Here is a 27,778-nt window from a genome sequence, read left to right as displayed (position 1 = left end):
TGCATGTATATTCATCAGTGATATTGGTCTGTAATTTCCTCTTTTTGTAGTGTCTTTGTCTGGTTTTGGTATCAGGGTGATGGTAGCCTCGTAGAATGAGTTTGGGAGTGTTTCTTCCTTTGCAGTTTTTTTAGAAGAGTTTGAGAAGGATGGGTGTTAGGTCTTCTCTAAATGTTTGATAGCATTTACCTGGGAAGCCATCTGGTCCTGGAATTTTCTTTGTTGGAAGATTTTAAGTCACAGTTTCAATTTCATTACTTGTGATTAGTCAGTTCATATTTTCTATTTCTTCATGGTTCAGTCTTGGAAGGTTATACATTTCTAAGAATTTGTCCATTTCTTCCAGGTTGTCCACTTTATTGGCAAGAGTTGCTTGTAGTAGACTCTTATGCTTTGTATTTCTGCAGTGTCCGTTGTAACTTCTCCTTTTTCATTTCTAATTTTATTGATTTGAGTCCTCTCCCTCTTTTTCTTGATGAGTGTGGCTAAAGGTTTATCAATTTTGTTTATCTTTTCAAAGAACCAGCTTTTAGTTTTATTGATCTTTGCTATTGTTTTCTTTGTTTCTATTCCATTTATTTCTGCTCTGATCTCGATTTCTTTCCTTCTACTAACTTTGGGGATTTTTTGTTCTTCTTTCCCTAGTTCCTTTAGGTGTAAGGTTAGATTGTTTATTTGAGATTTTTCTTGTTTCTTTTTTTAGAAATTTCATGTAATGTCTGAAACATTTATATTAACATATTTCCATACAAATAACCCAATGAAAGTTTAGTATTAGTTGTTTTGTTTGTTTTTTTATACTGCAGGTTCTTATAGTCATCAATTTTATACACATCAGTGTATACATGTCAATCTCAATTGCCCAATTCAGCACACCACCATCCCCACCCCACCACAGTTTTCCCCCCTTGGTGTCCATATGTCTGTTCTCTACATCTGTGTCTCAACTTCTGCCCTGCAAACCGGCTCATCTGTACCATTTTTCTAGATTCCACATACATGCGTTAATATACAATATTTGTTTTTCTCTTTCTGACTTACTTCACTCTGTATGACAGTCTCTAGATCCATCCACGTCTCAACAAATGACTCAATTTCGTTCCTTTTTATGGCGGAGTAATATTCCATTGTATAAATGTACCACAACTTCTTTATCCATTCATCGGTCGATGGGCATTTAGGTTGCTTCCATGACCTGGCTATTGTAAATAGTGCTGCAATGAACATTGAGGTGCACGTGTCTTTTTGAATTATCGTTTTCCCTGGGTATACGCCCAGTAGTGGGATTGCTGGATCATATGGTAAATCTATTTTTAGTTTTTTAAGGAACCTCCATACTGTTCTCCATAGTGGCTGTATCAATTTACATTCCCACCAACAGTGGAAGAGGGTTTCCTTTTCTCCACACCCTCTCCAGCATTTGTTGTTTGTAGATGTTCTTATGATGCCCATTCTAACTGGTTTGAGGTGATACCTCATTGTAGTTTTGATTTGCATTTCTCTAATAATTAGTGATGTTGAGCATCTTTTCATGTGCCTCTTGACCATCTGTGTGTCTTCTTTGGAGAAATGTCTATTTAGGTCTTCTGCCCATTTTTGGATTGGGTTGTTTGTTTCTTTAATATTGAGCTGAGTGAGCTGTTTATATATTTTGGAGATTAATCCTTTGTCCGTTGATTCATTTGCAAGTATTTTCTCCCATTCTGAGGGTTCTCTTTTCGTCTTGTTTATGGTTTCCTTTGCTGTGCAAAAGCTTTGAAGTTTCATTAGGTCCCATTTGTTTATTTTTGTTTTTATTTCCATTACTCTAGGAGGTGGATCAAAAAAGATCTTGCTGTGATTTATGTCAAAGAGTGTTCCTCCTATGTTTTCCTCTAAGAGTTTCATAGTCTCTGGTCTTAACATTTAGGTCTCTAATCCATTTTGAGTTTATTTTTGTGTGTGGTGTTACGGAGTGTTCTAATTTTATTCTTTTACATGTAGCTGTCCAGTTTTCCCAGCACCACTTATTGAAGAGACTGTCTTTTCTCCATTGTATATCTTTGCCTCCTTTGTCATAGATTAGTTGACCATAGCTGCGTGGGTTTATCTCTGGGCTTTCTATCTTGTTCCACTGATCTATGTTTCTGTTTTTGTGCCAGTACCATATTGTCTTGATTACTGTAGCTTTGTAGTATAGTCTGAAGTCAGGGAGTCTGATTCCTCCAGCTGCGTTTTTTTCCCTCAAGACTGCTTTGGCTATTCGGGGTCTTTTGTGTCTCCATACAAATTTTAAGATGATTTGTTCTAGTTCCGTAAAAAATGACATTGGTAATTTGATATGGGTTGCATTGAATCTGTAGATTGCTTTGAGTAATATAGTCATTTTCACAATATTGATTCTTCCAGTCCAAGAACATGGTATATCTCTCCATCTGTTGGTATCATCTTTAATTTCTTTCATCAATGTCTTATAGTTTTCTGCATACAGGTCTTTTGTTTCCCTAGGTAGGTTTATTCCTAGGTATTTTATTCTTTTTGTTGCAGTGGTAAATGGGAGTGTTTCCATAGTTTCTCTTTCAGATTTTTCATCATTAGTGTATAGGAATGCAAGAGATTTCTGTGCATTAATTTTGTATCCTGCAACTTTACCAAATTCATTGATTAGCTCTAGTAGTTTTCTGGTGGCATCTTTAGGATGCTCTATGTATAGTGTCATGTCATCTGCAAACAGTGACAGTTTTACTTCTTATTTTCCAATTTGTATTCCTTTTATTTCTTTTTCTTCTCTGATTGCCGTGGCTAGGACTTCCAAAACTATGTTGAATAATAGTGATGAGAGTGGACATCCTTGTCTCGTTCCTGATCTTAGAGGAAATGCTTCCAGTTTTTCACCGTTGAGAATGATGTTTGCTGTGGGTTTGTCATATATGGCCTTTATTATGTTGAGGTAGGTTCCCTCTATGCCCACTTTCTGGAGAGTTTTTATCATAAATGGGTGTTGAATTTTGTCAAAAGCTTCCTCTGCATCTATTGAGATGATCATATGGTTTTTATTCTTCAGTTTGTTAATATGGTGTATCACATTGATTGATTTGTGTATATTGAAGAATCCTTGCATCCCTGGGATAAATCCCACTTGATCATGGTGTATGATCCAATTAATGTGTTGTTGGATTCTGTTTGCTAGTATTTTGAGGATTTTTGCATCTGTGTTCATCAGTGATATCGGTCTGTAATTTTCTTTTTTTGTAGTATCTTTGTCTGGTTTTGGGATCAGGGTGATGGTGGCCTCATAGAATGAGTTTGGGAGTGTTCCTTCCTCTGCAATTTTTTGGAAGAGTTTGGGAAGGTTGAGTGTTAGCTCTTCTCTAAATGTTTGATAGAATTCACCTGTGAAGCCATCTGGTCCTGGACTTTTGTTTGTTGGAAGATTTTTAATCACAGTTTCAATTTCATTACTTGTGATTGGTCTGTTCATATTTTCTGTTTCTTCCTGGTTCAGTCTTGGAAGGTTATACCTTCTTAAGAATTTGTCCCTTTCTTCCAGGTTGTCCATTTTATCGGCATAGAGTTGCTTGTAGTAGTCTCTTAGGATGCTTTGTATTTCTGCAGTGTCCGTTGTAACTTCTCCTTTTTCATTTCTAATTTTATTGATTTGAGTCCTCTCCCTCTTTTTCTTGATGAGTCTGGCTAATGGCTTATCAGTTTTATCTTTTCAAAGAACCAGCTTTTAGTTTTATTGATCTTTGCTATTGTTTTCTTTGTTTGTATTTCATTTATTTCTGCTCTGATCTTTATGATTTCTTTCCTTCTGCTAACTTTGGGTTTTGTTTGTTTTTCTTTCTCTAGTTCCTTTAGGTGTAAGGTTAGATTGTTTACTTGAGATTTTTCTTGTTTCTTTAGGTAGGCTTGTATAGCTATAAACTTCCCTCTTAGAACTGCTTTTGCTGCATCCCATAGGTTTTGGATCGTCGTGTTTTCATTGTCATTTGTCTTTAGGTATTTTTTGATTTCCTCTTTGATTTCTTCAGTGATCTCTTGGTTATTTAGTAACGTATTGTTTAGCCTCCATGTGTTTGTGTGTTTTACGTTTTTTTCCCTGCAATTTATTTCTAATCTCATAGCGTTGTGGTCAGAAACACATGCTGTTTTCGGATGGAATGTCCTATAAATATCAATTAAATCTGTTTGGTCTGTTATGTCATTTAAAGCTTTTGTTTCCTTATTTTTCTGTCTGGATGATCTGTCCATTGGTGTAAGTGAGGTGTTAAAGTCCCCCACTATTATTGTGTTACTTTTGATTCCCTCTTATAGCTGTTAGCATTTGCCTTGTGTATTGAGGTGCTCCTATGTTGGGTGCATATATATTTATGATTGTTGTATCTTCTTCTTGGATTGATCCCTTGATCATTATGTAGTGTCCTTCCTTGTCTCCTGTAACATTCTTTATTTTAAATTCTGTTTTATCTGATATGAGTATTGCTATTGCAGCTTTCTTTTGATTTCCATTTGCATGGAATATCTTTTTCCATCCCATTTGCATGGATATCTTTTTCCATCACTTTCAGTCTATATGTTCCCCTAGTTCTGAAGTGGGTCTCTTGTAGACAGCATATATATGGGTCTTGTTTTTGTATCCATTCAGTGAGCCTGTGTCTTTTGGTTGGAGCATTTAATCCATTCACATTTAAGGTAATTATTGATATGTATGTTCCTGTTATCATATTCTTAATTGTTTTGGGTTTGTTTCTGGAGGTGCTTTTCTTCTCTTGAGTTTCCTACTTAGAGAAGTTCCTTTAGCATTTGTTGTAGAGCTGGTTTGGTGGTGCTGAATTCTCTTAACTTTTGCTTGTTTGTAAAGCTTTTGATTTCTCCATCAAATCTGAGTGAGATCCATTATTACCATATTCTTAAGTGTTACCATATTCTTAATTGTTTTGGGTTTGTTTCTGTAGGTGCTCTTCTTCTCTTGTGTTTCCTACCTAGAGAAGTTCCTTTAGCATTTGTTGTAGAGCTGGTTTGGTGGTGCTGAATTCTCTGAACTTTTGCTTGTCTGTAAAGCGTTTGATTTCTCCATCAAATCTGAATGAGATCCTTGCCGGGTAGAGTAATCTTGGTTGTAGGTTCTTCCCTTTGATCACTTTAAATATATCATGCCACTCCCTTTTGGCTTGTAGAGTTTCTGCTGAGAAATCAGCCGTTAACCTTATGGGAGTTCCATCGTATGTTATTTGTCATTTTTCCCTTGTTGCTTTCAATAATTTTTCTTTGTCTTTAATTTTTGTCAGTTTGACTACCATGTGTCTTGGCATGTTTCTCCCTGGGTTTATCCTGCCTGGGACTCTCTGCACTTCCTGGACTTGGATGGTTATTTCCTTTCCCATATAAGGGAAGTTTTCGACTATAATCTCCAGATATTTTCTTGGGTGCTTTCTTTCTCTCTTCTCCTTCTGGGACCCCTATAATGCGAATGTTCATGCATTTGATGTTGTACCAGAGGTCTCTTAGGCTGTCTTCACTTCTTTTCATTCTTGTTTCTTTATTCTGTTCCGTGGCAGTGATTTCCACCATTCTGTCTTCCAGGTCACTTATCTGTTCTTCTGCCTCAGTTATTCTGCTATTGATTCCTTCTAGTGTACTTTTCATTTCAGTTATTGTATTGTTCATCTCTGTTTGTTCTTTAATTCCTGTAGGTCTTTGTTAAACATTTCTTGCATCTTCTCAGTCCTTGCCTCCATTCTTTTTGCGAGGTCCTGGGTCATCTTCACTATCATTATTCTTAATTCTTTTTCTGGGAGGTTGCCTATCTCTACTTCATTTAGTTGTTTTTCTATGGTTTTATCTTGTTCTTCCATCTTAGATATAGTCCTCTGTGTTTTCATTTTGTGTGTCTTTCTGTGATTGTGGTTTTTGTTCTGCGGGCTGCAGGATTGTAGCTCTTCTTTCTTCTGCTGTCTGCTGTCTGGTGGATGAGGCTTTCTAAGACGCTTGTGCAAGCTTCCTGATGGGAGGGACTGGTGGTGGGTAGAGCTGGGTGTTGCTCTGGTGGGCAGAGCTCAGTGAAACTTTAATCTGCTTGTCTGCTGTTGGGTGGGGCTGAGTTCCCTCCCTGTTGGTTGTTTGGCCTGAGGCAGCCCAACACTGGAGCCTACAGCTCTTTGGTAAGGCTAATGGCAGACTCCGTGAGGGCTTACGCAAAGGAGTACTTCCCAGAACTTCTGCTGCCAGTGTCCTTGTCCCCGTGGTGAGCCACAGCTGCCCCCCGCCTCTGCAGGAGACCCTCTGACGCTAGCAGGTAGGTCTGGTTCAGTCTCCTATGGGGTCACTGCTCCTTCCCCCTGGGTCCTGGTGTGCACACTACTTTGTGTGTGCCCTCCAACAGTGGAGTCTCTGTTTCCCCCAGTCCTGTCAAAGTCATGCAATCAAATCCCTCTAGCCTTCAAAGTTTGATTCTCTGGGAATTCCTGCTCCCATTGCTGGACCCCCAGGTTGGAATGTCTGACGTGGGGCTCAGAACCTTCACTCCAGTGGGTGGACTTCTGTGGTATAAGTGTTCTCCAGTTTGTGAGTCACCCACCCAGCGGTTATGGGATTTGATTTTTTTGTGATTGTGCCCCGCCTACCATCTCATTGCGGCTTCTCCTTTATCTTTGGATGTGGGGTTTTTTTTTTTTGGTGAGTTCCAGTGTCTTCCTGTTTATGATTGTTCAGCAGTTAGTTGTGATTCTGGTGCTCTCACAAGAGGGAGTGAGCACATGTCCTTCTACTCCGCCATCTTTTTTATTTATTTATTTATTTAGACTGTGTTGGGTTTCACCGCTGCGCGTGGGCTTCTCATTGCGGTGGCCTCCCCTGCTGTGGAGCACCAGCCCCAGTTGCACGGGCCTCAGCAGATGTGGCACGCGGGCTTCAGCAGCCGTGGCACATGGTCTCCAGAGTGTACTCCGCCATCTTGAACCAATCCTCATTTGGCTTTATATTAGCAGTCAAGGTGACTGCTATATTAAAGAATATATTACTGAAAAAAAAAGAGTACCTGCAAGACTGTTCTATGCTCTTAGAAGTCAGGATATTGGTTTCCCTTGTTGGGGGCATGGTGAATTAGTAGGGACATAAAAGGACTTCATGTTATGTTGGTAATATTTTGTTTCTTCATGTGGTCCCTAGTTACATGGGTGTGTTTAATTTGTGACAGTTTATGTGGCTTTATGGTTATGTGTGTGATATATGTATGTACGTATGATATACTTCAGTAAAACATTTAAAGAAAAACAATAGTAACTTAAAGCAAAGTATAACTACAAGTAGTTCTTATCTTCTTATGGAGGACTCAAGGTAGTCCACATTTTTAGCTTTCAGCCAAATGTGACACATTTAGAGCACTCATGATAGGCAATACTGGAGTGAATTTAGAACATTCATTTTGCCCCTCTCCTCAAATGAACATAGTTAGCTTACGTTTTTACCCCCATGACTATAAAGGTAATAATACACACACTGATGCAGAAAAGTATAAATAAGAAAGTTAAAATCATTCTGAAATCTTACCACCCAGAGATAACAGCCACAAACATTTTGGTGATCATCCTTTCAGATACATTTCTGTCTGTATTTGTACTTACATATAAATACTTGTTTATAAATGAATCATAGTATTCTTGCCGCCATTTTATTTATTACATTAAAATATACATAACAGAAGTTGACCATTTAAGAAAAATTTTATTGAAGTATAGTTGATTTACAATGTTGTGTTAATTTCTGCTGTACAGCAAAGTGATTCAGTTATGTAGATATTCTTTTTCATATTCCTTTTCATTATGGTTTATCACAGGATATTGAATATAGTCTTCTGTGCTATACAGTAGAACCTTGTTGTTTATCCATTCTTTATATAATGGTTTGCATCTGCTAATCCCAAACTCCCAATCCTTCCCTCCCCCCACCCTCCTGGCACCCACAGGTGTGTTCTCTATGTCTGTGAGTCTGTTTCTGTTTCGTAGATATGTTCATTTGTGTCATATTTCACATTCTACATATAAGTGATATCACATGTACATAAATTGATCATTTAAACCATTTTAAAATACACAGTTCATTGACATTAAGTACATTTACATTGCTGTGCAGCCATCACCACTATCCATCTCCTGAATTTTTCCTTCATCTCATATTGAAACTCTGTACCCATTAAACAGTAACTCTCCATTTTTCCTTCTCCACATCCCCTGGTAACCACCATTCTGCTTTCTGTCTCTATGTATAATTAGACTGTTCCAGGTACCTCGTATAAGTGTAATCACAGAGTATTTGTCCCGTTGTGTCTGGCTTATTTTACTTACCATAATGTTTTCATGACTCATTCACATTATAGCATGTATCAGAATTTCCTTCTTTTTATAAGACTGAATAACATTCCATTGTATGTATATATATCATTTTGTTTATCTATTCATCTATCGCTAGAAATTTGGGTTATTTCTACCTTTTGCTCTTGTGAATAATGCTGTTATGAACATGAGTATACAAATATCTGTTCAAGCCCCTCCTTTCAGTCCTTCTGTGTATATACCCAAAAGTGGAATTGCTAGGTCAAGTGATAATTCTTTATTTAATTTTTGAGGAGCCACCATAGTGTTTGCCACAGCACTGCACTGTTTTACATTCCTAACATCAAGGGCTAAGACATTCAAAAGCAACCACACTTACAGGGGAATATAGGTGGTCACTGTGCATGCCCAGGGAAATACACAGGCTCTGAAAAGACCTGAGAAGGCTAACTTTACACCTCAGGATGATCTCCAGTACAGAGACACCATCCAGCAATAAAACAAAACAAAACAACCATATCAAACCCTGGGGAAGTGGGAGAATCTGGTTTCCAAAGTTATCATCTTAAAAAGTTTAAATGTCCAGTTTTCAGCAGTAACAACAACAAGATCACAAGGCATACAAAGAAACAGGAAAGTATGGCCCATTGAAAGGAAAAGAAATGAATAGAAAATGTCCCTGAAAAAGACCAGGTGACAGATTTACTAAATAAAGACTTTAAAACAATGATCTTAAAAATACGCAAAGAAATAAAGATGTGGACAAAGTCAAGAAAATGATGTATAAACAAAATGGAAGTATCAGTAAAGAGATAGAAAACATGAAAAAAAGCCAAAGAGAAATTCTACAGCTGAAAAGTATAACTGAAATTTAAAAAATTGCTAAAGTTATTCAGAAGCCGATTTGAGCAGGCAGAAGAATTAGTGAACTTGAAAATAATACAGTTGAAATGTTCAAGTCTGAGGAACAGAAGGAAAAAACTTTGAAGCAAACAGAGCCTAAGGGACCTGTTGGACAGCATCAATTGGAGCAACATACACGTTGTGGGAGTCCCAGAAGGAAAGGAAAGAGAAAAGGGGGAAGAGAGATTATTTGAAGAAATAAAGACAAAAACTTAACAAATTTCATAAAAAACATGAATATAATCATCCAAGAAAGTCCACACACTCTAACGTAGAATAAACTCAGAGACCCGTGCCAAGGCACATTATAATCGAACTATAGAAAGACAAAGAGAGAATGTTTAAAGCAGGAAGAAATGACCTGCCACATACAAGGGATCCTGAATAAGATTTTCAGCAGATTTCTCATCAGAAATGTTGAGGGCCAGAAGACAGTGGGTTGATATATTCAAATGCTGAAAGAAGATACCTATACACCAAGAATCCTATACCCAGCAAAACAAAGGAGAAATTTTCACATTCCCACTTAAACAAAAGCTATGGGAGTTTGTTACCACTAGACCTGCCTGGGAAGAAATGCTAAAGGGTGTCTGTACTTCAGGTTGAAATTAAAGGACAGTAGACAGTAACTGGAAACCATATGAAAAAATAAATTACCTCCATTAAAGGTAAATACATGGGCAATTATAAAAGGTAATATTCTTGTAACTTCATTTTTTGTTTTCTCATGATTTAGGAGGCATGTGCATTTTTTAAAAATTAAGCTATATTTTTGAACACATTAGTGCAGAAAGATGTGCTTTTGTGACATCAGAAGCTGTATGGGGATGGGGACAGAGCTGTATAGAAGTAAAGTTTTTGCATACTATTAAAGGTAAGCTCATATAAATTCAAATTAGTGTTATAACTTTAGGATATTAAGTGCATTCACCATGGTAATCACAAAGAAGGTAGATATAAATTATACACTAAAGCAAATGAAAAGGGACTTGAAGTTTCACCATAAGAAAAGAAACAGGGCTTCCCTGGTGGCACAGTGGTTGAGAATCTGCCTGCCAACGCAGGGGACACGGGTTCGAGCCCTGATCTGGGAAGATCCCACATGCCGCAGAGCAATTAGGCCCGTGAGCCACAACTGCTGAGCCTGTGCATCTGGAGCTTGTGCTCCGCAACAAGAGAGGCCGTGACAGTGAGAGGCCCGTGCACTGCGATGAAGAGTGGCCCCTGCTCGCCACAACTAGAGAAAGCCCTCGCACAGAAACGAAGACCCAACACAGCCAAAATAAATAAATAAATAAATAAATAGCGTTCCCTTTAAAAAAAAAAAAAGAAAAGAAACAGATAAACACAAAAGAAGACATTAATGCAGAAAATGAAGGACGAAAAAGCTGTAAGACCTACAGAAAAAAATTGCAACATGGCAGAATTAAGCCCTTCCTCATCAGTAATTACTTTAAATGTAAATGAATTAAACTCTCCAATTAAAAGACAGAGTTTGGCAGAATGGGGGCAAAATGACCCTAATGTATACTAAGATACAAATAGGTTGAAAGTGAAAGGAAGGAAAAAGATATTCCATGGAAATAGTAACCAAAAGAGTGGAGATTACTGTATTGATATAACACAAAATAAACTTAAAATTAGAAAAGATTCCAAGAGTCAAAGAAGGACATTATATGTTAATACAAGTTTTAATACAGTAAGATGTAATGTATGCACCTAATAATAGATGGCCAAAATATATGAAGGGAAGTAGATCTATAACAATAGTTGAAGATTTTAATAACCCATTCCCAAAATTGGATATAACAACCAGACAGAAAATAAATAAAGATAAAAGAGGACTTGAACAACACTATAATGAACTAATAGACATATACAGAATACTAATAGACATATACAGAATAGACATATGCAGAATACTCAATGCAACAGCAACAGAATACACATTCTTAAGTGCACATGGTACATTCTCCAGGATAGACCACATGTTGGGCCAAAAACCAAGTCTCAATCAGTTTTAAAAAAATAAGAAGGAAAATTAGAAAATACTTAGAGGTGAGTGAAAACCACAGCACTATATATCAAAACTTTAGGGATGCAGCAAAAGCTCAGAGGGAAATTATAGCTATAAAGATGCTTTACATTAAAAAAGAAGAAAGATATCAATCAACAACCTAACTTTACAACTTACAGAATTAGAAAAAAGAAAAAACTCAACCTAAAGCTAACAAAAAGAAGGAAATAAGAAAGATTAGATCAGAGAAAAAGAAATAAAGACTAGAAAAGCAGGAGAGAAAAATCAAAGAAACCTAAAGTGAGTTCTTCAAAAAAGCAACAAAACTGATAAACCTTTAGCTAGATTGATGGTGGCAGGGAGGGAAGAAGGGAGGAGGAGGGAGAGGGAGAGGGAATCAAATTCCTAAAATCAGAAATGACAGTTGGAGCACTACTATGATTCTACAGAAATAAAAAATGTAAGAGAGTACTATGAACAATTGTACACTAAAAAAATTGGATAATTTAAATGAAATGGACAAATTCATAGAATTACAAAATCTACCAATACTGAAACACCAATAGAAAATCTGAATAGACTTATAACTCTTGGGATTAAATTAGTAATCAAAAATCTCTCCCAACAAAGAAAAGTCCTAGACCTGATGTATTCACTGGTGATTTCTACTAAACATCTAAAGAACGAACACCAATCTTTCTCATACTTCAGAAAATTGAAGAAAAGGGAACACTATCTAACTTGTTTTCTAAAGACAGCATTTCCCATAGCAAAGCCAGACAAAGACCACCGGCAACAAAAAAGTATAACAGACCACACAGACTTCATGAAAATTTAAAAGTTTGTGAATCAAAAGACACAGTAAAGAGAGAAAACAGTAAAAGGGCAACCCATAGATTGGGAGAAAATATTTGCAGAATATACATAGAACTGACCTCGTAAAACTCAACTTAAAAAAGCCCTCTTCAGGCACTTTCCTGGTGGTCCAGTGGTTAAGATTGCACACTCCCAATAATGGGGGCCCGGGTTCGATCCCTGGTCAGGGAACTAGATCCCACATGCCGCAACTAAAAGATCCTGCATGCCACAACTAAAAGATGCCACACGCTACAACTAAAGACCCCACGTGCTGCAACTAAAGATCCTGCACACCACAATGAAGATCCCGTGTGCCACAACTAAGACCTGGTGCATCCAAATAAATATTTTTAAAAAAAAGCCCTATTCAAAAATGGACAAAGGACTTGAACAGACTTTCAAGTCTATAGAATATTTTTTGAAGAAAACATACCAGTGGTCATTAAGCACATGAAAAGATACTCAACATCACTAATCATTAGGGAAATATAAATCAAAATCAGGATGTGCTACCACCTTATACCCATTAGGATGGCTGCTATCAGTTAAAACAAAACATAAAGTAACAAATGTTGGCAAAGGATGTGGAGAAGTTAGAACCATTGATCACTGCTGGCAGGAATGTAAAATGGTGCAGCAGCTGTGGAAAACAGATAGCTGTTCCTCAAAAGGTTAAAAATAGAATTACCATGTGATCCAGAAATTCCAGTTTCGAGTATTGCTGTGGGCCGAAGGTTTGTGTCCTTCCCAAATTCATGTGTTGAAGCCCTAATCTCCAATGTGATAGCATTTGGTGGGGGGCAGGGGGTGCTTTTAGCAAGTAATTAGGCCATGAAGGTGGAGCCCTCATGAACGAGATTAGTGCTGTTACCAGAAGAGACACAACACAAATAATATCTGCCCTCCATGTGAGAAGACACAGCAAAAAGGCATCCATCTGCAAACCAGGAAAAGGGGGCTTCCATCAGGAACTGAATTTGCCAGCACCTTGATCTTGGACTTCCCAGCTTCCAGAACTGTGAAATAAATTTCTGTTGTTTAAGCCACCTAATCTATGGTATTTTTATTACAGCAGCCTGACTAATCTAATACAGATATTGGTACCAAGAAACTGTAACAAACACATAAAATGTGGAAGTAGCTTTGGAACTAGGTTAATGAGTAGAGGCTAGAAGAATTTCGAGTTGCATACTAGCAAAACCCTAGTTTGCCAGGAGTGGACCTTTAAAGGTGATTCTGGTGAGGGCTTAAGGGAAAAAAACAGAGAGCTGGAGAGAAAGCCTCCATCTTCTTAGAGAACACATAAATAACCATGTACATAATGTTAGTGGAAGTACGGATGGTAAAGGCCGTTCTGATGAGATCTCAAACGGAAATGAGAAACATGTTATTGGACAATGGCGAAAAGGCAATTCTTGATAAAGTGGCAAAGAAGTTGGCTGAAGTGTGTTCAGGGTCTACTGTTTTGTGGAAATTAGAACTTGCAAACAATGAAATTGTGTGTTTAGCTGAGGAGATTTCTAAGCAAAATATAGGAGGAGTGGCATGGTTCTTCCTGACTACTTATAGTAAAATGTGAGGAGAGAGAAATGAAGAAGGAATTGTTAAGCAAAGTGGAACCAGAACTTAGAAATTTGGAATCATCTCTGTTTGTCCATATTGCAAAACTGAGAAAGCTGGTTCAGAAGACACCAAGTGTATGGCTGACCTATCTGACTGACCATTTGATAAGGAGATTTAGTATGGGTGTGACCTATGGATTTTATCAGCTACTCCAGAGAGATCACTGCCAGTCTGAACTGATGGAGTTGGATCCAGGTCAGAATAAAGGAAGGCTGTCTGACTTAGATTTTACAGGACAAGACAGTAAAACTTAGGCTTTTAACTTGCACTTTTCTTCAGGGAAAGGAAAGAATGTCCCCAAATCTGATTCAGACATCATCAGGGCCACTACCTCAGTTCCTATATATGCTAGGCTGCCTCCAAGCAAAGACCCCTTACCTGACAGAGCCTCAGCTTGGGTGGGGCCCCCACAGAAAGCTGCAGCATGGTGGTACCCCACCAGCCATGGTGGTGACATTGCCACCCTTGTGGGTCTGAAAGTCAGAATATCAAACCAGAGAGGTTTATTCTTATTTTTCTTGTTTGTTTGCTTGTTTTTTATTGGAGTATAGTTGATTTACAGTGTTGTGTTAGTTTCTGCTGTACAGCAAAGTGAATCAGTTATACGTATACATATGTACACTCTTTTTTTTATAGATTCTTTTCCCATATAGTCCATTACAGAGTATTGAGTAGAGTTACCTGTGCTATACAGCAGGTTCTTATTAGTTGTCTATTTTATATATAGTAGTGTGTATATGTCCATCCCAATCTCCCAATTTATCCTCCCTTCCCCACCCCGCCCCGCGATCCCCTGGTAACCATAAGTTTGTTTTCTACCTCTGTGACTCTACTCACAGTGGATTATTCTTGAGTCTTAAGAGCTCATGGAGTTTGCCTTGCTAGGTTTTGGACTTGCTTGGGACCTGTCACCCCTTCCTTCTTTCCTGTTTTTTTCTTTTGGAGTAAGAATGACTATTCTATGCCTGTCACAGATTCATAGCTGGAGAAGAATTTTGCCTCAGGTTGAATCATACCTCAGGTCCCAACCATATCTGATTTAGAGAATATTTAGATGAGACTTTGGACTTAAACATTAAAGTTGATGCTGGAATGAGTTAAGACTTTTGAGGCTGTTGGGATGGAATGAATGCATTTTGCATATGAGAAGGACATAAATTGTGGCAGGGGTAGGCAGAGGCAGAATGCTATAGACTGAATGTTTGTGTGCCCCTAAATTTCATACATCGAAGCCCTAATCCCAATGTGATGGTATTTGGAGGTGGGGACTTTGGGAGGTAATTAGGTCATGAGGGTGTAGCCCTTATGAATGGTATTAGTGCCCTTATAAGAGGAGAGACAAGAGGTGAACTGTCTGCCCTGTGAAGATAACAGCGAGAAGGCATTCACCTGCAAACCAGGAAGTAGGTTCTCACTAGGAACCCTGATCTTGGACTTCGCAGCTTCCAGAACTATGAGAAATAAATTCATATTTTTTAAGCCACGTGGTCTATGGTAATATAAGTATATACACAAATGATTTGAAAGCAGGGTCTCAAAAAGATACTTGTACACTCATGTTCATAGCAGCATTACTCACGATAGCTAAAGGTTGTGAAAGCAACCCAAGTGTCTGTCGATAGCTGAATGGATAAACAAAATTTGGTATATATATATGCAATGGAATATTCGGCCTTTAAAAAGCAGGGTGTCTGATACATGCTCCAACATGGCTGAACCTTGAAGACTTTATGCTAAGTTAAATAAGCCAGTCACACACACACACACAAAATACTGTAGGATTCCTCTTACATAAGGTACCTAGAGTAGTCAGATTCATAAAGACAGGAAATGGAATGGTATTTGCCAGGGGCTGGTGGGAGGAGGGAATAGGGAGTTATTATTGAAAGCCTTTGAGTTTCAGTGTTGAAAGCCGTAAAGAGTTCTGGAGACGGGTGGTGGTGATGGTTCACAACAATATGAATGTACTTAATACCACTGAACTGTGTACTTACAAATGGTTAGGATGGTAAATTTGATGTTATGTATATTTTACCAGAATTGGAAAAAATCTCTACTAATCATAAAGCACGTAACATAGACATATCTTACCTCTAGTTGATACTGATGTGATACTTTTAGTATGTTCAGGCTTTCCTTTAGTTGTAGGTTTTTATAAATCATTAATAAATGTACTGAGATTGTACTCCTGTAATTGTGGGAATACTACTTATTGATTATGAGAGCAAGCTCTGGAATTCATTTACAGTATTCTTTTTTTTTTTTTGGCCACGCCATGCGGCTTGCAGGATGTGAGTTCCCCAACCAGGGATTGAACCCAGGGCCATGGCAGTGAAGCACTGAGTCCAACCACTGGACCACCAGGGAATTCCCCGCATTTACAGTATTTTTAAAGTTCCTTAGTACCAGTACCAACAGGTGTTAGAATGGGCTTGCAAAAGCAGTTTTGAAATTTTGTCTAGTATAATAGGATTTACTTTTCTGTTTACTCTTATATTACTTTAATGTTGTTTCCAGAAATAGTGTATACCAACCACATTAATTATTCTTATTTAGTTTATATCCTCCTATCTGTTTTCCTGTTTAATAGATACATTTATATAACAGTAAGAACAGATTTCATTGCCAATAACTCTCCTGGTTTACCCTTAATTTTTTGGTGTTCTGTCTTATGTTCTAAATTTAGATATCCAAAGAGAAGAAGAAAAAGTGAAACGATCTGTGAAAGATGCTGCCAAGAAGGGTCAGAAGGATGTCTGTGTGGTTCTGGCCAAGGAGATGATCAGGTCAAGGAAGACCGTGAGCAAGCTCTATGCATCCAAAGCACACATGAACTCCGTGCTCATGGGGATGAAGAACCAGCTGGGTAAGACAGCAGTACCTTACAGCCACATCATTAGCTGATGCTCTTGCCGTTATTATAACACTGGTTTCCTTGAATAGGAAGGACAGTCTTAGCATTGGCTTTTATTCTTTACATTGTCTTAATTGGGGTGTTATACAAAAGCAAAATATACTTACTACTCTGATTTTTATTTTATTGTTACTCATTTTCTTTTGCCAGTGTTGTTGAAATAATGGGAAAATCTCCATCTAAATGTACTTTGTTTAGAATTTAGACTGTATTTCCTCATGTGAAAAGTGTTGTAAAGTGACCTGAGGGTTGAGTCATAGGCATAAGAAGTGCGCCCACACCTTAGAGGGAGGATGAAGGAAAGAGTTTCTTCTGCCCTAGGCCCAGAGTTGCCACAGGCAGGATTTTAAGTAGTCTAAGTTTGTCTTTGGCTTTCACTCACCTCCTTTTCTGCCTCATCTCTGACTCTCAACCTAATGCTTTCTTACATCTTAGGAACCTGCAGGCCCTGTATTGGGTATTCAGCATACATGTGAACTATCAATTTAATTTTTTTTATTTTTAAATGATATATTTTAAGAAAGTTGCTAGAAGGCTATACAAAAAGCTAATAGTGGTTACATCTGTGGAGCTAGAACAAAGAAGTGAGAGTAGAGAAAGAACATTAACTTTTCATTTAACCTGCCCTTGCATTGTTCTACTATGAACATCTGCTATTTTCATAATATAGTTTTTAATACCTTAAAAAACAAACTAAATTAATCAGTTGGATTTATTTGCTAATGAGAATTTATCTTATCCGTCAGGTAGGCTGGGGCAGAAAAGTTGAAACACATTTAAATCAAGGGAAGTCCAAGGTGGATCAATGAGTTGACCAGACACAGCTTAACAGAGCCTCAGTTAGGACCCAGGACTTCACTGGGGACCCAAGGCGGGGAGTCCTTTCTAACTTCTCCTTGCTTCAGAGAAAATAAATATTCTATAAAGATACGTCTCATCGTCTTTGAATATTTCTAGATCCTTACACTAAAATGAAGAGGCCTGGGATGAAAGATCATGTGGAGAGGCCCAGACCAGCAAATAACTGTCCAGTCACGTCACTGTTGCTGAGAACCAATACAATTTGACGTTTTTGTTATATTTGCCTCAGTTTTTTTAAAATTAATTTTTATTAGAGTATAATTGCTTTACAATGTTGTGTTAGTTTCTTGCTGTACAGCAAAGTGAATCAGTCATACCTATACATATATCCACTGTTTTTTAGATTGCCTTCCCATTTAGGTCACCACACCACAGCATTGAGTAGAGTCCCCTGTGCTATACAGTAGGTTCACATTAGTTATCTATTTTATACATAGTATCAAGATTGTATATATGTCAATCCCAATCTCCCAATTCATCCCAACCCCCCTTCCCCCCCGCCTCAGTTTTTATATTGTAAAAGAAAGCAGTATTAACTAAAGTTGAAGCTTCTTTAATACACCTTCGCAGTTCCATTCCCTTCTCTTTCAGCCTCCTCAGAGGTAACCACTATCATGAATATTAAAATTTGTATAAATAGTATTATACTATGTGTATACCATTCTGCATGTTTTTTCCCATTTATCATTGTCCTGTTGAAATATACCCATAAATATAATGATAAATATATTTTGATAAGATGATAAATATGTTTTGATAAATATATTGATATAATGATAAATATAGTTTGATATGATAAATAAATACGTTTTTAACTCCTGGGTGGTATTCCATCCTGTGAATGTATCACATTTTATTTTTCTCTTCCCTGTTGACGGACATTTAGGCTGTTTTCAATTTTTGCTATTACTAACAGTGCTGCTGTGAATGTCTTTTCACTTTTACACATGTGTTTCTTTAGGACAGTTATATACTCAGAAGTAGAACTGCTGGGTTAAAAATAGCTGGGTTTAAATTTTGCTAGAATTGCAAAATTGTTCTCCAAAGAGACAAATTTGTATTCCCACCAGCAGTGGATAAGAGTTCTTTTTTCCATACCTTTCCACCAACCTTTGTCAGACTTTTTAATTTTTGAGAAATGTTGTAACATTTCCCTGGGAACTAGTGGGCTTGACCAGTCTCTTCTGTTCACCTTTTCTTCCTGTGTACTGATTCCAAAATATCTTTTCAAGGAGTTATAGCTTACAAATATTCATTAATCTACATGAAAAATATCTCTTCTCCTATAGCATGTACTTTCAGTAATGAACATAACTGTAAACATAAACAACATATGTCAAGAGCCTGTTATCCTTTAAATATACATCCATAATAATATATTATGTTGTTTCAAATATATATTATATTGTGGCTTTATCACACCTGAAAAGTGAAATATCTGCTATTTGATACTTGTATGTTAAAATACTCTAGGGCTCTGTTCTAGATCCTCTGCTCTTTTCCATCTTTCCTCTCTCCCCATAGGTGATCTCATCTAACCTCGTGCCTTTAAATGCCATTGATTTCCAAATCTTTATCTTCAGGCCTGACTTTATCAGTGTATAGTTGGCATCTCCACTCATATCTTAACGGATACGTCAAAATTAATACGCCCATCCAAGAATCTTGGCTGGTCTTACTTCATCTGTATCCCCGCCTTCTCCCTATATTTTCCCCTGGAAATCCAAGACATCATATAATTTCATCTGCAGATATTTCGACATGGGTTTCTAAAAAGCAACGGTTCTATTCCTTCTGTTCCTAGGTCCTTCAGTTCTTGGGTATGTTGATGTGTTCATTTCGTTTCCACTATATTTTCTATTTCTTTCTGAAAGGAAAAGATTTTAGTGAGTTGTTAGAAAAGATTTTAGTCAATTGTTAGATTTCCCAGACTGATCCTTTAATTTTTTTATCTTTCCTGTTTTCACTTTGGAAATAATCATAGTACCTGCCTCATAGGATAGTTGTGAGACTTAATTCAGTGCCTGGCACATGGTAACTGCTGTATATGTAGGTTCTAAATATTATTGTCATTATCATCATCAATTTCTCTTTGTGTTCTACTTTCTGAGAAATTTGCTCAACTTTATTTTCTATTTCTTCTCTTGAATTCTTTATTTTAGCTGTCTTAATTTTAATTTTCAGGAAGGAGTTCTCTGATCTTTTTTTAAAAAAATCATCTTGTTCTTATTTCATGAATATAATTTGTTCTTTATTATTGATAGTCTTTTTTTTAATATACATTCTTATTTATATTGCTTTCCATTATGGTTTATCTCGGGACATTGAATATAGTTCCCTGTGCTCTACAGTAGGACCTTGTTGTCCATCCATTCTCTACGTAGTAGTTTGCATCTAATAACCCCGAACTCCCAGGGCATTTCTCCCCCATCCCCTTGATAATCTTTTTTTTTCCTTTGCTATTTTATTTATTTATTTTTAACATCTTTATTGAAGTATAATTGCTTTACAATGGTGTGTTAGTTTCTGCTTTATAACAAAGTGAATCAGTTATACATATACATATGTCCCCATATCTCTTCTCTCTTGTGTCTCCCTCCCTCCCACCCTCCCTATCCCGCCCCTCTAGGTGGTCACAAAGCACCGAGCTGATCTCCCTGTGCTATGCGGCTGCTTCCCACTAGCTATCTATTTTACATTTGGTAGTGTATATAGGTCCATGCCACTCTCTCACTTTGTCCCAGCTTACCCTTCCCCCTCCCCGTATCCTCAAGTCCATTCTCTAGTAGGTCTGCATCTTTATTCCCATCTTGCCCCTAGGTTCTTCATGACTTTTTTTTTTTTTTAGATTCCATATATATGCGTTAGCATACGGTATTTGTTTTTCTCTTTCTGACTTACTTCACTCAGTATGACAATCTCTAGGTCCATCCATGTTGCTGCAAATTGCATTGTTTTGTTCTTTTTTATGGCTGAGTAATATTCCACTGTATATATGTACCACATCTTCTTTGTCCATTCCTCTGTCGATGGACATTTAGGTTGCTTCTATGTCTTCGCTATTGTACATAGTGCTGTAATGAACAATGGGATACATGTTTCTTTTCTCTTTTTTTTACAATTTGTTTTTGGTTCTTTTTTTTTTTAATATCTTTACTGGAGTATAATTGCTTTACAATGTTGTGTTAGTTTCTGTTGTACACCAAAGTGAATCAGCTATATGTGTACATATATCCCCATATCCGCTCCCTCTTGAGCCTCCCTCCCACCCTCCCCATCCCACCCCTCTAGGTGGTCACAAAGCACCGAGCTGATCTCCCTGTGCTATGCAGCTGCTTCCCACTAGCTATCTATTTTACATTTGGTAGTGTATATATGTCAGTGTTGCTGTCTCACTTCGTCCCAGCTTACCCTTCCCCCACTGTGTCCTCAAGTCCATTCTCTACATCTGCATCTTTATTCTTGCCCTGCCACTAGGCTCCAGTACCGTTTTTTTAGATTCCATATACATGCATTAGCATACAGTATTTATTTTTCCCTTTCTGACTTACTTCGCTTTGTATGACAGACTCTAGGTCCATCTACCTCATTACAAATAACAATTTCGTTCCTTTTTATGGCTGAGTAATATTCCATTGTATATATGTGCCACATCTTCTTTATCCATTCATCTGTCGATGGACATGTAGGTTGTTCCCATGTCTTGGCTATTGTGAAAGTGCTGCTAGGAACATAGGGGTGCATGTATCTTTTCAAATTATGGTTTTCTCCAGACATATGCCCAGGAGTGGGATTGCTGGATCATATGGTAGCTCTGTTTTTAGTTTTCTTACGGAACCTCCATACTGTTCTCCATAGTGGCTGTACCAATTTACATTCCCACCAATGGTGTAGGAGGGTTCCCCTTTCTCCACACCCTCTCCAGCATTTATTGTTTGTAGATTTTTTTGATGATGGCCATTCTGACTGGTGTGAGGTGATACCTCGTTGTAGTTTTGATTTGCATTTCTCTAATAATTAGTGATGTTGAGCATCTTTTCATGTGCTTTTTGGCCGTCTGTCTCCTTTGGAGAAATGTCTATTTAGATCTTCCACCCATTTTTTGTTTGGGCTGTTTGTTTTAGAACTTGTATTTTTATGTGTATTTTTTTTTTCATTTGTATCTCTAGCAGGCATGGAAACATAATGTTGTTTGTTTTTATATACTCTTCTGAGGTTTTTTTAAATTAAGTTTTTAGAGAGTTATAGATTCACATACATGCAGTTGTAAGAAATAATAGAAAGATTCTGTGTATACCCTTTACCCATTTTCCCCAGTGGTAACATCTTGCAGAGTTAAAGTAGGTATCACAACCAGGCAGTCAGCACTGATATAGTCAAGCTTTAGAATGCTTCCAGTTTCCATCACTACAGGGATCTCTCATGCTGCGCTTCTGTAACCAAACCCACTTCCCTCCCATCCCCACCCCCTCCTTATATCTGGCAATCACTAATCTGTTCTTCATTTTATAATTTTATAATTTCAAGAATGTTATATAGGAATCAGACTGGATGTAACCTCTTGGGATTGGCTTTTTTTCCTCTTTTTCTTCTTTTTTTTTAATTGAAGTATAATCGGCATATAATATTACACTAGTTTCAGATGTACAGCATAGTGATTTGACATTTATATACTTTACAACTTGATCACCTCGATAAATCTAGTAACTGTCTGTCACCCTACAAAGTTGTTGCAATATTTTTGACTATAATTCCCTGTGCTGTACATTACATCCTCATGACTTATTTATTTTATAACTGGAAGTTTGTACCTCTTAATCACCTTCACCTATTTTGCCCAACACCCCCTTAGATTGACTTTTTTTCACTCAGTGGAATTCTCTGGCAGTTAACCCAGGTTTTTGCATGTATCAGTAGTTCATTCCTTTTTTTTCTTGCTGAGTAGTATTCCATGGTACGGATGTACCACAGTTTGATTAACCATTCACCTGAAGGATATTTGGGTTGTTTCCAGTTATCAGCTACTATGAATAAAGCTGCTATAAATGTGTGTAGATTTTTGCTTGAACATAAGTCTTCACTTCTCTGGGATAAATGGCCAGTAGAACAATTGCTGGGTTTTGTGGTTGCATATCAGAAACTGTCAAGCTGTTGTCCAGAGTTTTGGTACCATTTAAAATTCCCACCTGCCAGTGTATGAGTGATGCAGTTTTTCTGCATCCTCAAAATTGGGTGGGCTGAGGTGGGCTAGAGCCGGACGAGGAGAGAGGTGAGCCTGCTGCTCCCAGGACTTGGGCCCCGGGCTGGTCTCCCATCTCCCAAGGAGCGGTGGGAACTGCCAGACTGTTTTCTACAGCAGCTGCACCATTTTGCATTCCCATCACCTGTGTACCAGGTTCCAGTTTCCGCAGATTGGAGCCGTGTGGCAGACAGGGTCTTGGTGCTCTGGTGGGTGTCAGGCCTGAGCCTCTGAGGTGGGAGAGCCGAGTTCAGGACATTGGACCACCAGAGACCTCCTGCAACCATGTAATAGCAATCAGCGAGAGCTCTCCCAGAGATCTCCGACTCAACACCAAGACCCAGCTCCACTCAACGACCAGCAGCTCCAGTGCTGGACGCCCCATGCCAAACAACTAGCAAGACAGGAACACAACCCCAGCCATTAGCAGAGACGCTGCCTAAAATCGTAACTTCACAGACACCCCAAAACACACCACCGGACTCAGTCCTGCCCACCAGAAAGGCAAGATCCAGCCTCATCCACCAGAATACAGGCACCAGTTCCCTCCACCAGGAAGCCTACAGAACCCACTGAGCCAACCTTAGCCACTGGGGCAGACACCAAAAACGGCGGGAACTGCAAACCTGCAGCCTGCGAAAAGGAGACCCCAAACACAGTAAGTTAAGCAAAATGATAAGACAGAGAAATAGGCAGCAGATGAAGGAGCAAAGTAAAAACCACCAGACCAAACAAATGAAGAGGAAATAGGCATTCTACCTGAAAAAGAATTCAGAGTAACGATAGTGAACAGGATCCAAAATCTTGGAAATAGAATGGAGAAAATACAAGAAACGTTTAACAAGGACCTAGAAGAACTAAAGAGCAAACAAATGAACAACAATAAATGAAATTTAAAATTCTCTAGAAGGAATCAATAGAAGAATAACTGAGGCAGAAGAACGGATAAGTGACCTGGAAGATGAAATAGTGGAAGTAACTACCACAGAGCAGAATAAAGAAAAAAGAATGAAAAGAATTGAGGACAGTCTCCTAGACCTCTGGGACAACATTAACTGCATCAACATTCGAATTATAGGGGTCCCAGAAGAAGAAGAGAAAAAGAAAGGGACTGAGAAAATATTTGAAGAGATAATAGTCAAAAACTTCCCTAACATGGAACAGGAAATAGTCAATCAAGTCCAGGAAGCGCAGAGAGTCCCATACAGGATAAATCCAAGGAGAAACACACCAAGACACATATTAATCAAACTATCAAAAACTAAATACAAAGAAAAAATATTAAAAGCAGTAAGGGAAAAGCAACAAATAACATACAAGGGAATCCCCATAAGGTTAACAGCTGATCTTTCAGCAGAAACTCTGCAAGCCAGAAGGGAGTGGCAGGACATATTTAAAGTGATGAACGGGAAAAACCTACACCCGAGATTACTCTACCCAGCAAGGATCTCATTCATATTCGACAGAGAAATTAAAACCTTTACAGACAAGCAAAACTAAGAGAATTCAGCACCACCAAACCAGCTTTACAGCAAATGCTAAAGGGACTTCTCTAGGCAGGAAACACAAGAGAAGGAAAAGACCTACAAAAAAACCCCCAAAACAATTAAGAAAATGGTAATAGGAACATACATAACGATAATTGCCTTAAATGTAAATGGATTAAATGCTCTAACCAAAAGACAGACTGGCTGAATGGATACAAAAACAAGACCCGTATATATGCTGTCTACAAAGACTCACTTCAGACCTAGGGACACATACAGACTGAAAGTGAGGGGATGGAAAAAGGTATTTCATGCAAATGGAAATCAGAAGAAAGCTGGAGTACCAATTCTCATATCAGACAAAATAGACTTTAAAATAAAGACTATTACAAGAAAAAAAGAAAGACACTACATAATGATCAAGGGATCAATCCAAGAAGGAGATATAACAACTGTGAATATTTATGCACCCAGCATAGGAGCACCTCAATAGATAAGGCAAATGCTAACAGCCATAAAAGGGGAAATCGACAGTAACACTGTAATAGTAGAGGACTTTAACACCCCACTTTCACCAATGCACAGATCATCCAAAATGAAAATAAATAAGGAAACACAAGCTTTAAATGACACATGAAACAAGATGGACTTAATTGATATTTATAGGACATTCTATCCAAAAACAACAGAATACACTTTCTTCTCAAGTGCTCATGGAACATTCTCCAGGATAAATCATATCTTGGGTCACAAATCAAGCCTTGGTAAATTTAAGAAAATTGAAATCGTATCAAGTATATTTTCCGACCACAGCGCTCTGAGACTAGATACCAATTAGACGAAAAAAACTGTGAAAAATACAAACACATGGAGGCTAAACAGTATGCTACTAAATAACCAAGAGATCACTGAAGAAGTGAAAAAATACCTAGAAACAAATGACAGTGAAAACAGTGTGACCCAAAACCTATGGGATGTAGCAAAAGCAGTTCTAGGAGGGAAGTTTATAGCAGTACAATCCTACCTCAAGAAACAAGAAAAATCTCAAATAAACAACCTAACCTTAAACCTACAGCAATTAGAGAAAGAAGAACGAAAAAAAACCCAAAGTTAGCAGAAGGAAAGAAATCATAAAGATCAGATCAGAACTATATGAAAAAGGAATGAAGGAAATGATAGCAAAGATCAATAAAACTAAAACCTGGTTCTTTGAGAGATAAACAAAATTGATAAACCATTAGCTAGACTCATCAAGAAAAAGAGGGAGAAGTCTCAAATCAATAAAATTAGAAATGAAAAAGAAGTAACAACTGACACTGCAGAAATACAAAGGATCATGAGAGATTACTACAAGCAACTGTATGCCAATAAAATGGACAACGTGGAAGGAAGTGGACAAATTCTTAGAAAAGCACAACCTTCTGAGACTGAACCAGGAAGAAATGGAAAATATAAACAGACCAATCACAAGCACTGAAATTGAAACTGTGATTAAAAATCTTCCAACAAACAAAAAGCCCAGGACCAAATGGCTTCACAGGCGAATTCTATCAAACATTTAGAGAAGAGCTAACACCTATCCTTCTCAAACTCTTCCAAAATATAGCAGAGGGAGGAACACTCCCAAACTCATTCTATGAGGCCACCATCGCGCTGATACCAAAACCAGACAAAGATGTCACAAAAAAAGAAAACTACAGACCAGTATCTCTGAAGAACATAGATGCAAAAATCCTCAACAAAATACTAGCAAACAGAATCCAAGAGCATATTAAAAGGATCATACACCGTGATCAAGTGGGTTTTATCCCAGGAATGCAAGGATTCTTCAATATACGCAAATCAATCCATGTGATACACCATATTAACAAATGGAAGGATAAAAACCATATGACAATCTCAATAGATGCAAAAAAAGCTTTCAACAAAATTCAACACCCATTTATGATAAAAACCCTCCAGAAAGTAAGCATAAAGGGAACTTACCTCAACATAATAAAGGCCATATATGACAAACCCACAGCCAACATTGTTCTCAATGGTGAAAAACTGAAACCATTCCCACTAAGATCAGGAACAAGACAAGGTTTCCCACTCTCACCACTAGTATTCAACATAGTTTTGGAAGTTTTAGCCATAGCAGTCAGAGAAGAAAAAGAAATAAAAGGAATCCAAATCGGAAAAGAAGTAAAACTGTCACTGTTTGCAGATGACATTGATAGTCTACATAGAGATTCCTAAAGATGCTACCAGAAAACTACTAGAGCTAATCAATGAATTTGGTAAAGTAGCAGGATACAGAATTAATGCACAGATATCTCTTTCATTCCTATACACTAAAGATGAAAAATCTGAAAGAGAAATTAAGGAAACACTCCCATTTACCACTGCAACAAAAATAATAAAATACTTAGGAATAAACCTACCTAAGGAGACACAAGACCTGTACTCAGAAAACTATAAGACACTGATGAAAGAAATCAAAGATGACACAAACAGATGGAGAGATATACCATGTTCTTGGATTGGAAGAACCAACATTGTGAAAATGACTATACTACCCAAAGCAATCTACAGATTCAGTGCAATCCCTATCAAACTACCAATGGTATTTTTCACAGAACTAGAACAAAAAATGGCACAATTTGTATGGAAACACAAAAGACCTCGAATAGCCAAAGCAATCTTGAGAAAGAAAAACAGAGCTGGAGGAATCAGGCTTGCTGACTTCAGACTGTACTACAAAGCTACAGTAATCAAGACAGTATGGTACTGGCAACAAAAACAGAAATGTAGATCAATGGAACAGGATAGAAAGCCCAGAGATAAACCCACGCACATATGGTCACCTTATCTTTGATAAAGGAGGCAAGAATATACAGTGGAGAAAAGACAGCCTCTTCAATAAGTGGTGCTGGGAAAACTGGACAGCTACATGTAAAAGAATGGAATTAGAACACTCCCGAACACCATATGCAAAAATAAACTCAAAATGGATTAAAGACCTAAGTGTAAGGCCAGACACTATAAAACTCTTAGAGGAAAACATGGGCAGAACACTCTATGACATAAATCACAGCAAGATCCTTTTTGACCCACCTCCTAGCGAAATGGAAATAAAAACAAAAATAAACAAATGGGACCTAATGAAACTTAGAAGCTTTTGCACAGCAAAGGAAACCATAAACAAGACGAAAAGACAACCCTCAGAATGGGAGAAAATTTTTGCAAACGAAGCAACTGACAAAGGATTAATCTCCAAAATATACAAGCAGCTCAATATCAAAAAAACAAACAGTACAATCCAGAAATGGGCAAAAGACCTAAATAGACATTTCTCCAAAGAAGACATACAGATTGCCAACAAACACATGAAAAGATGCTCAACATCACTAATCATTAGAGAAATGCAAATCAAAACTACAATGAGGTATCGCCTCACACCGGTCAGAATGCCCATCATCAAAAAATCTACAAACAGTAAATGCTGTAGAGGGTGTGGAGAAAAGGAAACCCTCTTGCACTGTTGGTGGCAATGTAAATTGATACAACCACTATGGAGAA

The 27,778-nt window shown here is 37.7% G+C and overlaps 1 protein-coding gene across 2 annotated transcripts in view; it reads left to right on the top strand.

Annotated features, from left to right (window-relative positions):
* The window catches only part of LOC137777301 (E3 ubiquitin-protein ligase RNF103), a 119,206-nt gene that overhangs the window by 82,093 nt on the left and 9,335 nt on the right, over nucleotides 1-27,778 (top strand). For both annotated transcript variants that reach the window (XM_068564103.1, XM_068564100.1), the window contains one exon: nucleotides 16,400-16,579. In XM_068564103.1, the coding sequence (XP_068420204.1) occupies nucleotides 16,400-16,579 (180 nt within the window). The remainder of the gene's footprint in view (nucleotides 1-16,399; nucleotides 16,580-27,778) is intronic.

This window comes from Eschrichtius robustus, chromosome 15 (genome assembly GCF_028021215.1).
Source record: "Eschrichtius robustus isolate mEscRob2 chromosome 15, mEscRob2.pri, whole genome shotgun sequence".
NCBI classification, from domain to species: Eukaryota; Metazoa; Chordata; class Mammalia; order Artiodactyla; family Eschrichtiidae; genus Eschrichtius; species Eschrichtius robustus.
Note: the sequence above shows the minus strand (reverse complement) of the source record. Positions and strands in the feature narration are given on the sequence as shown.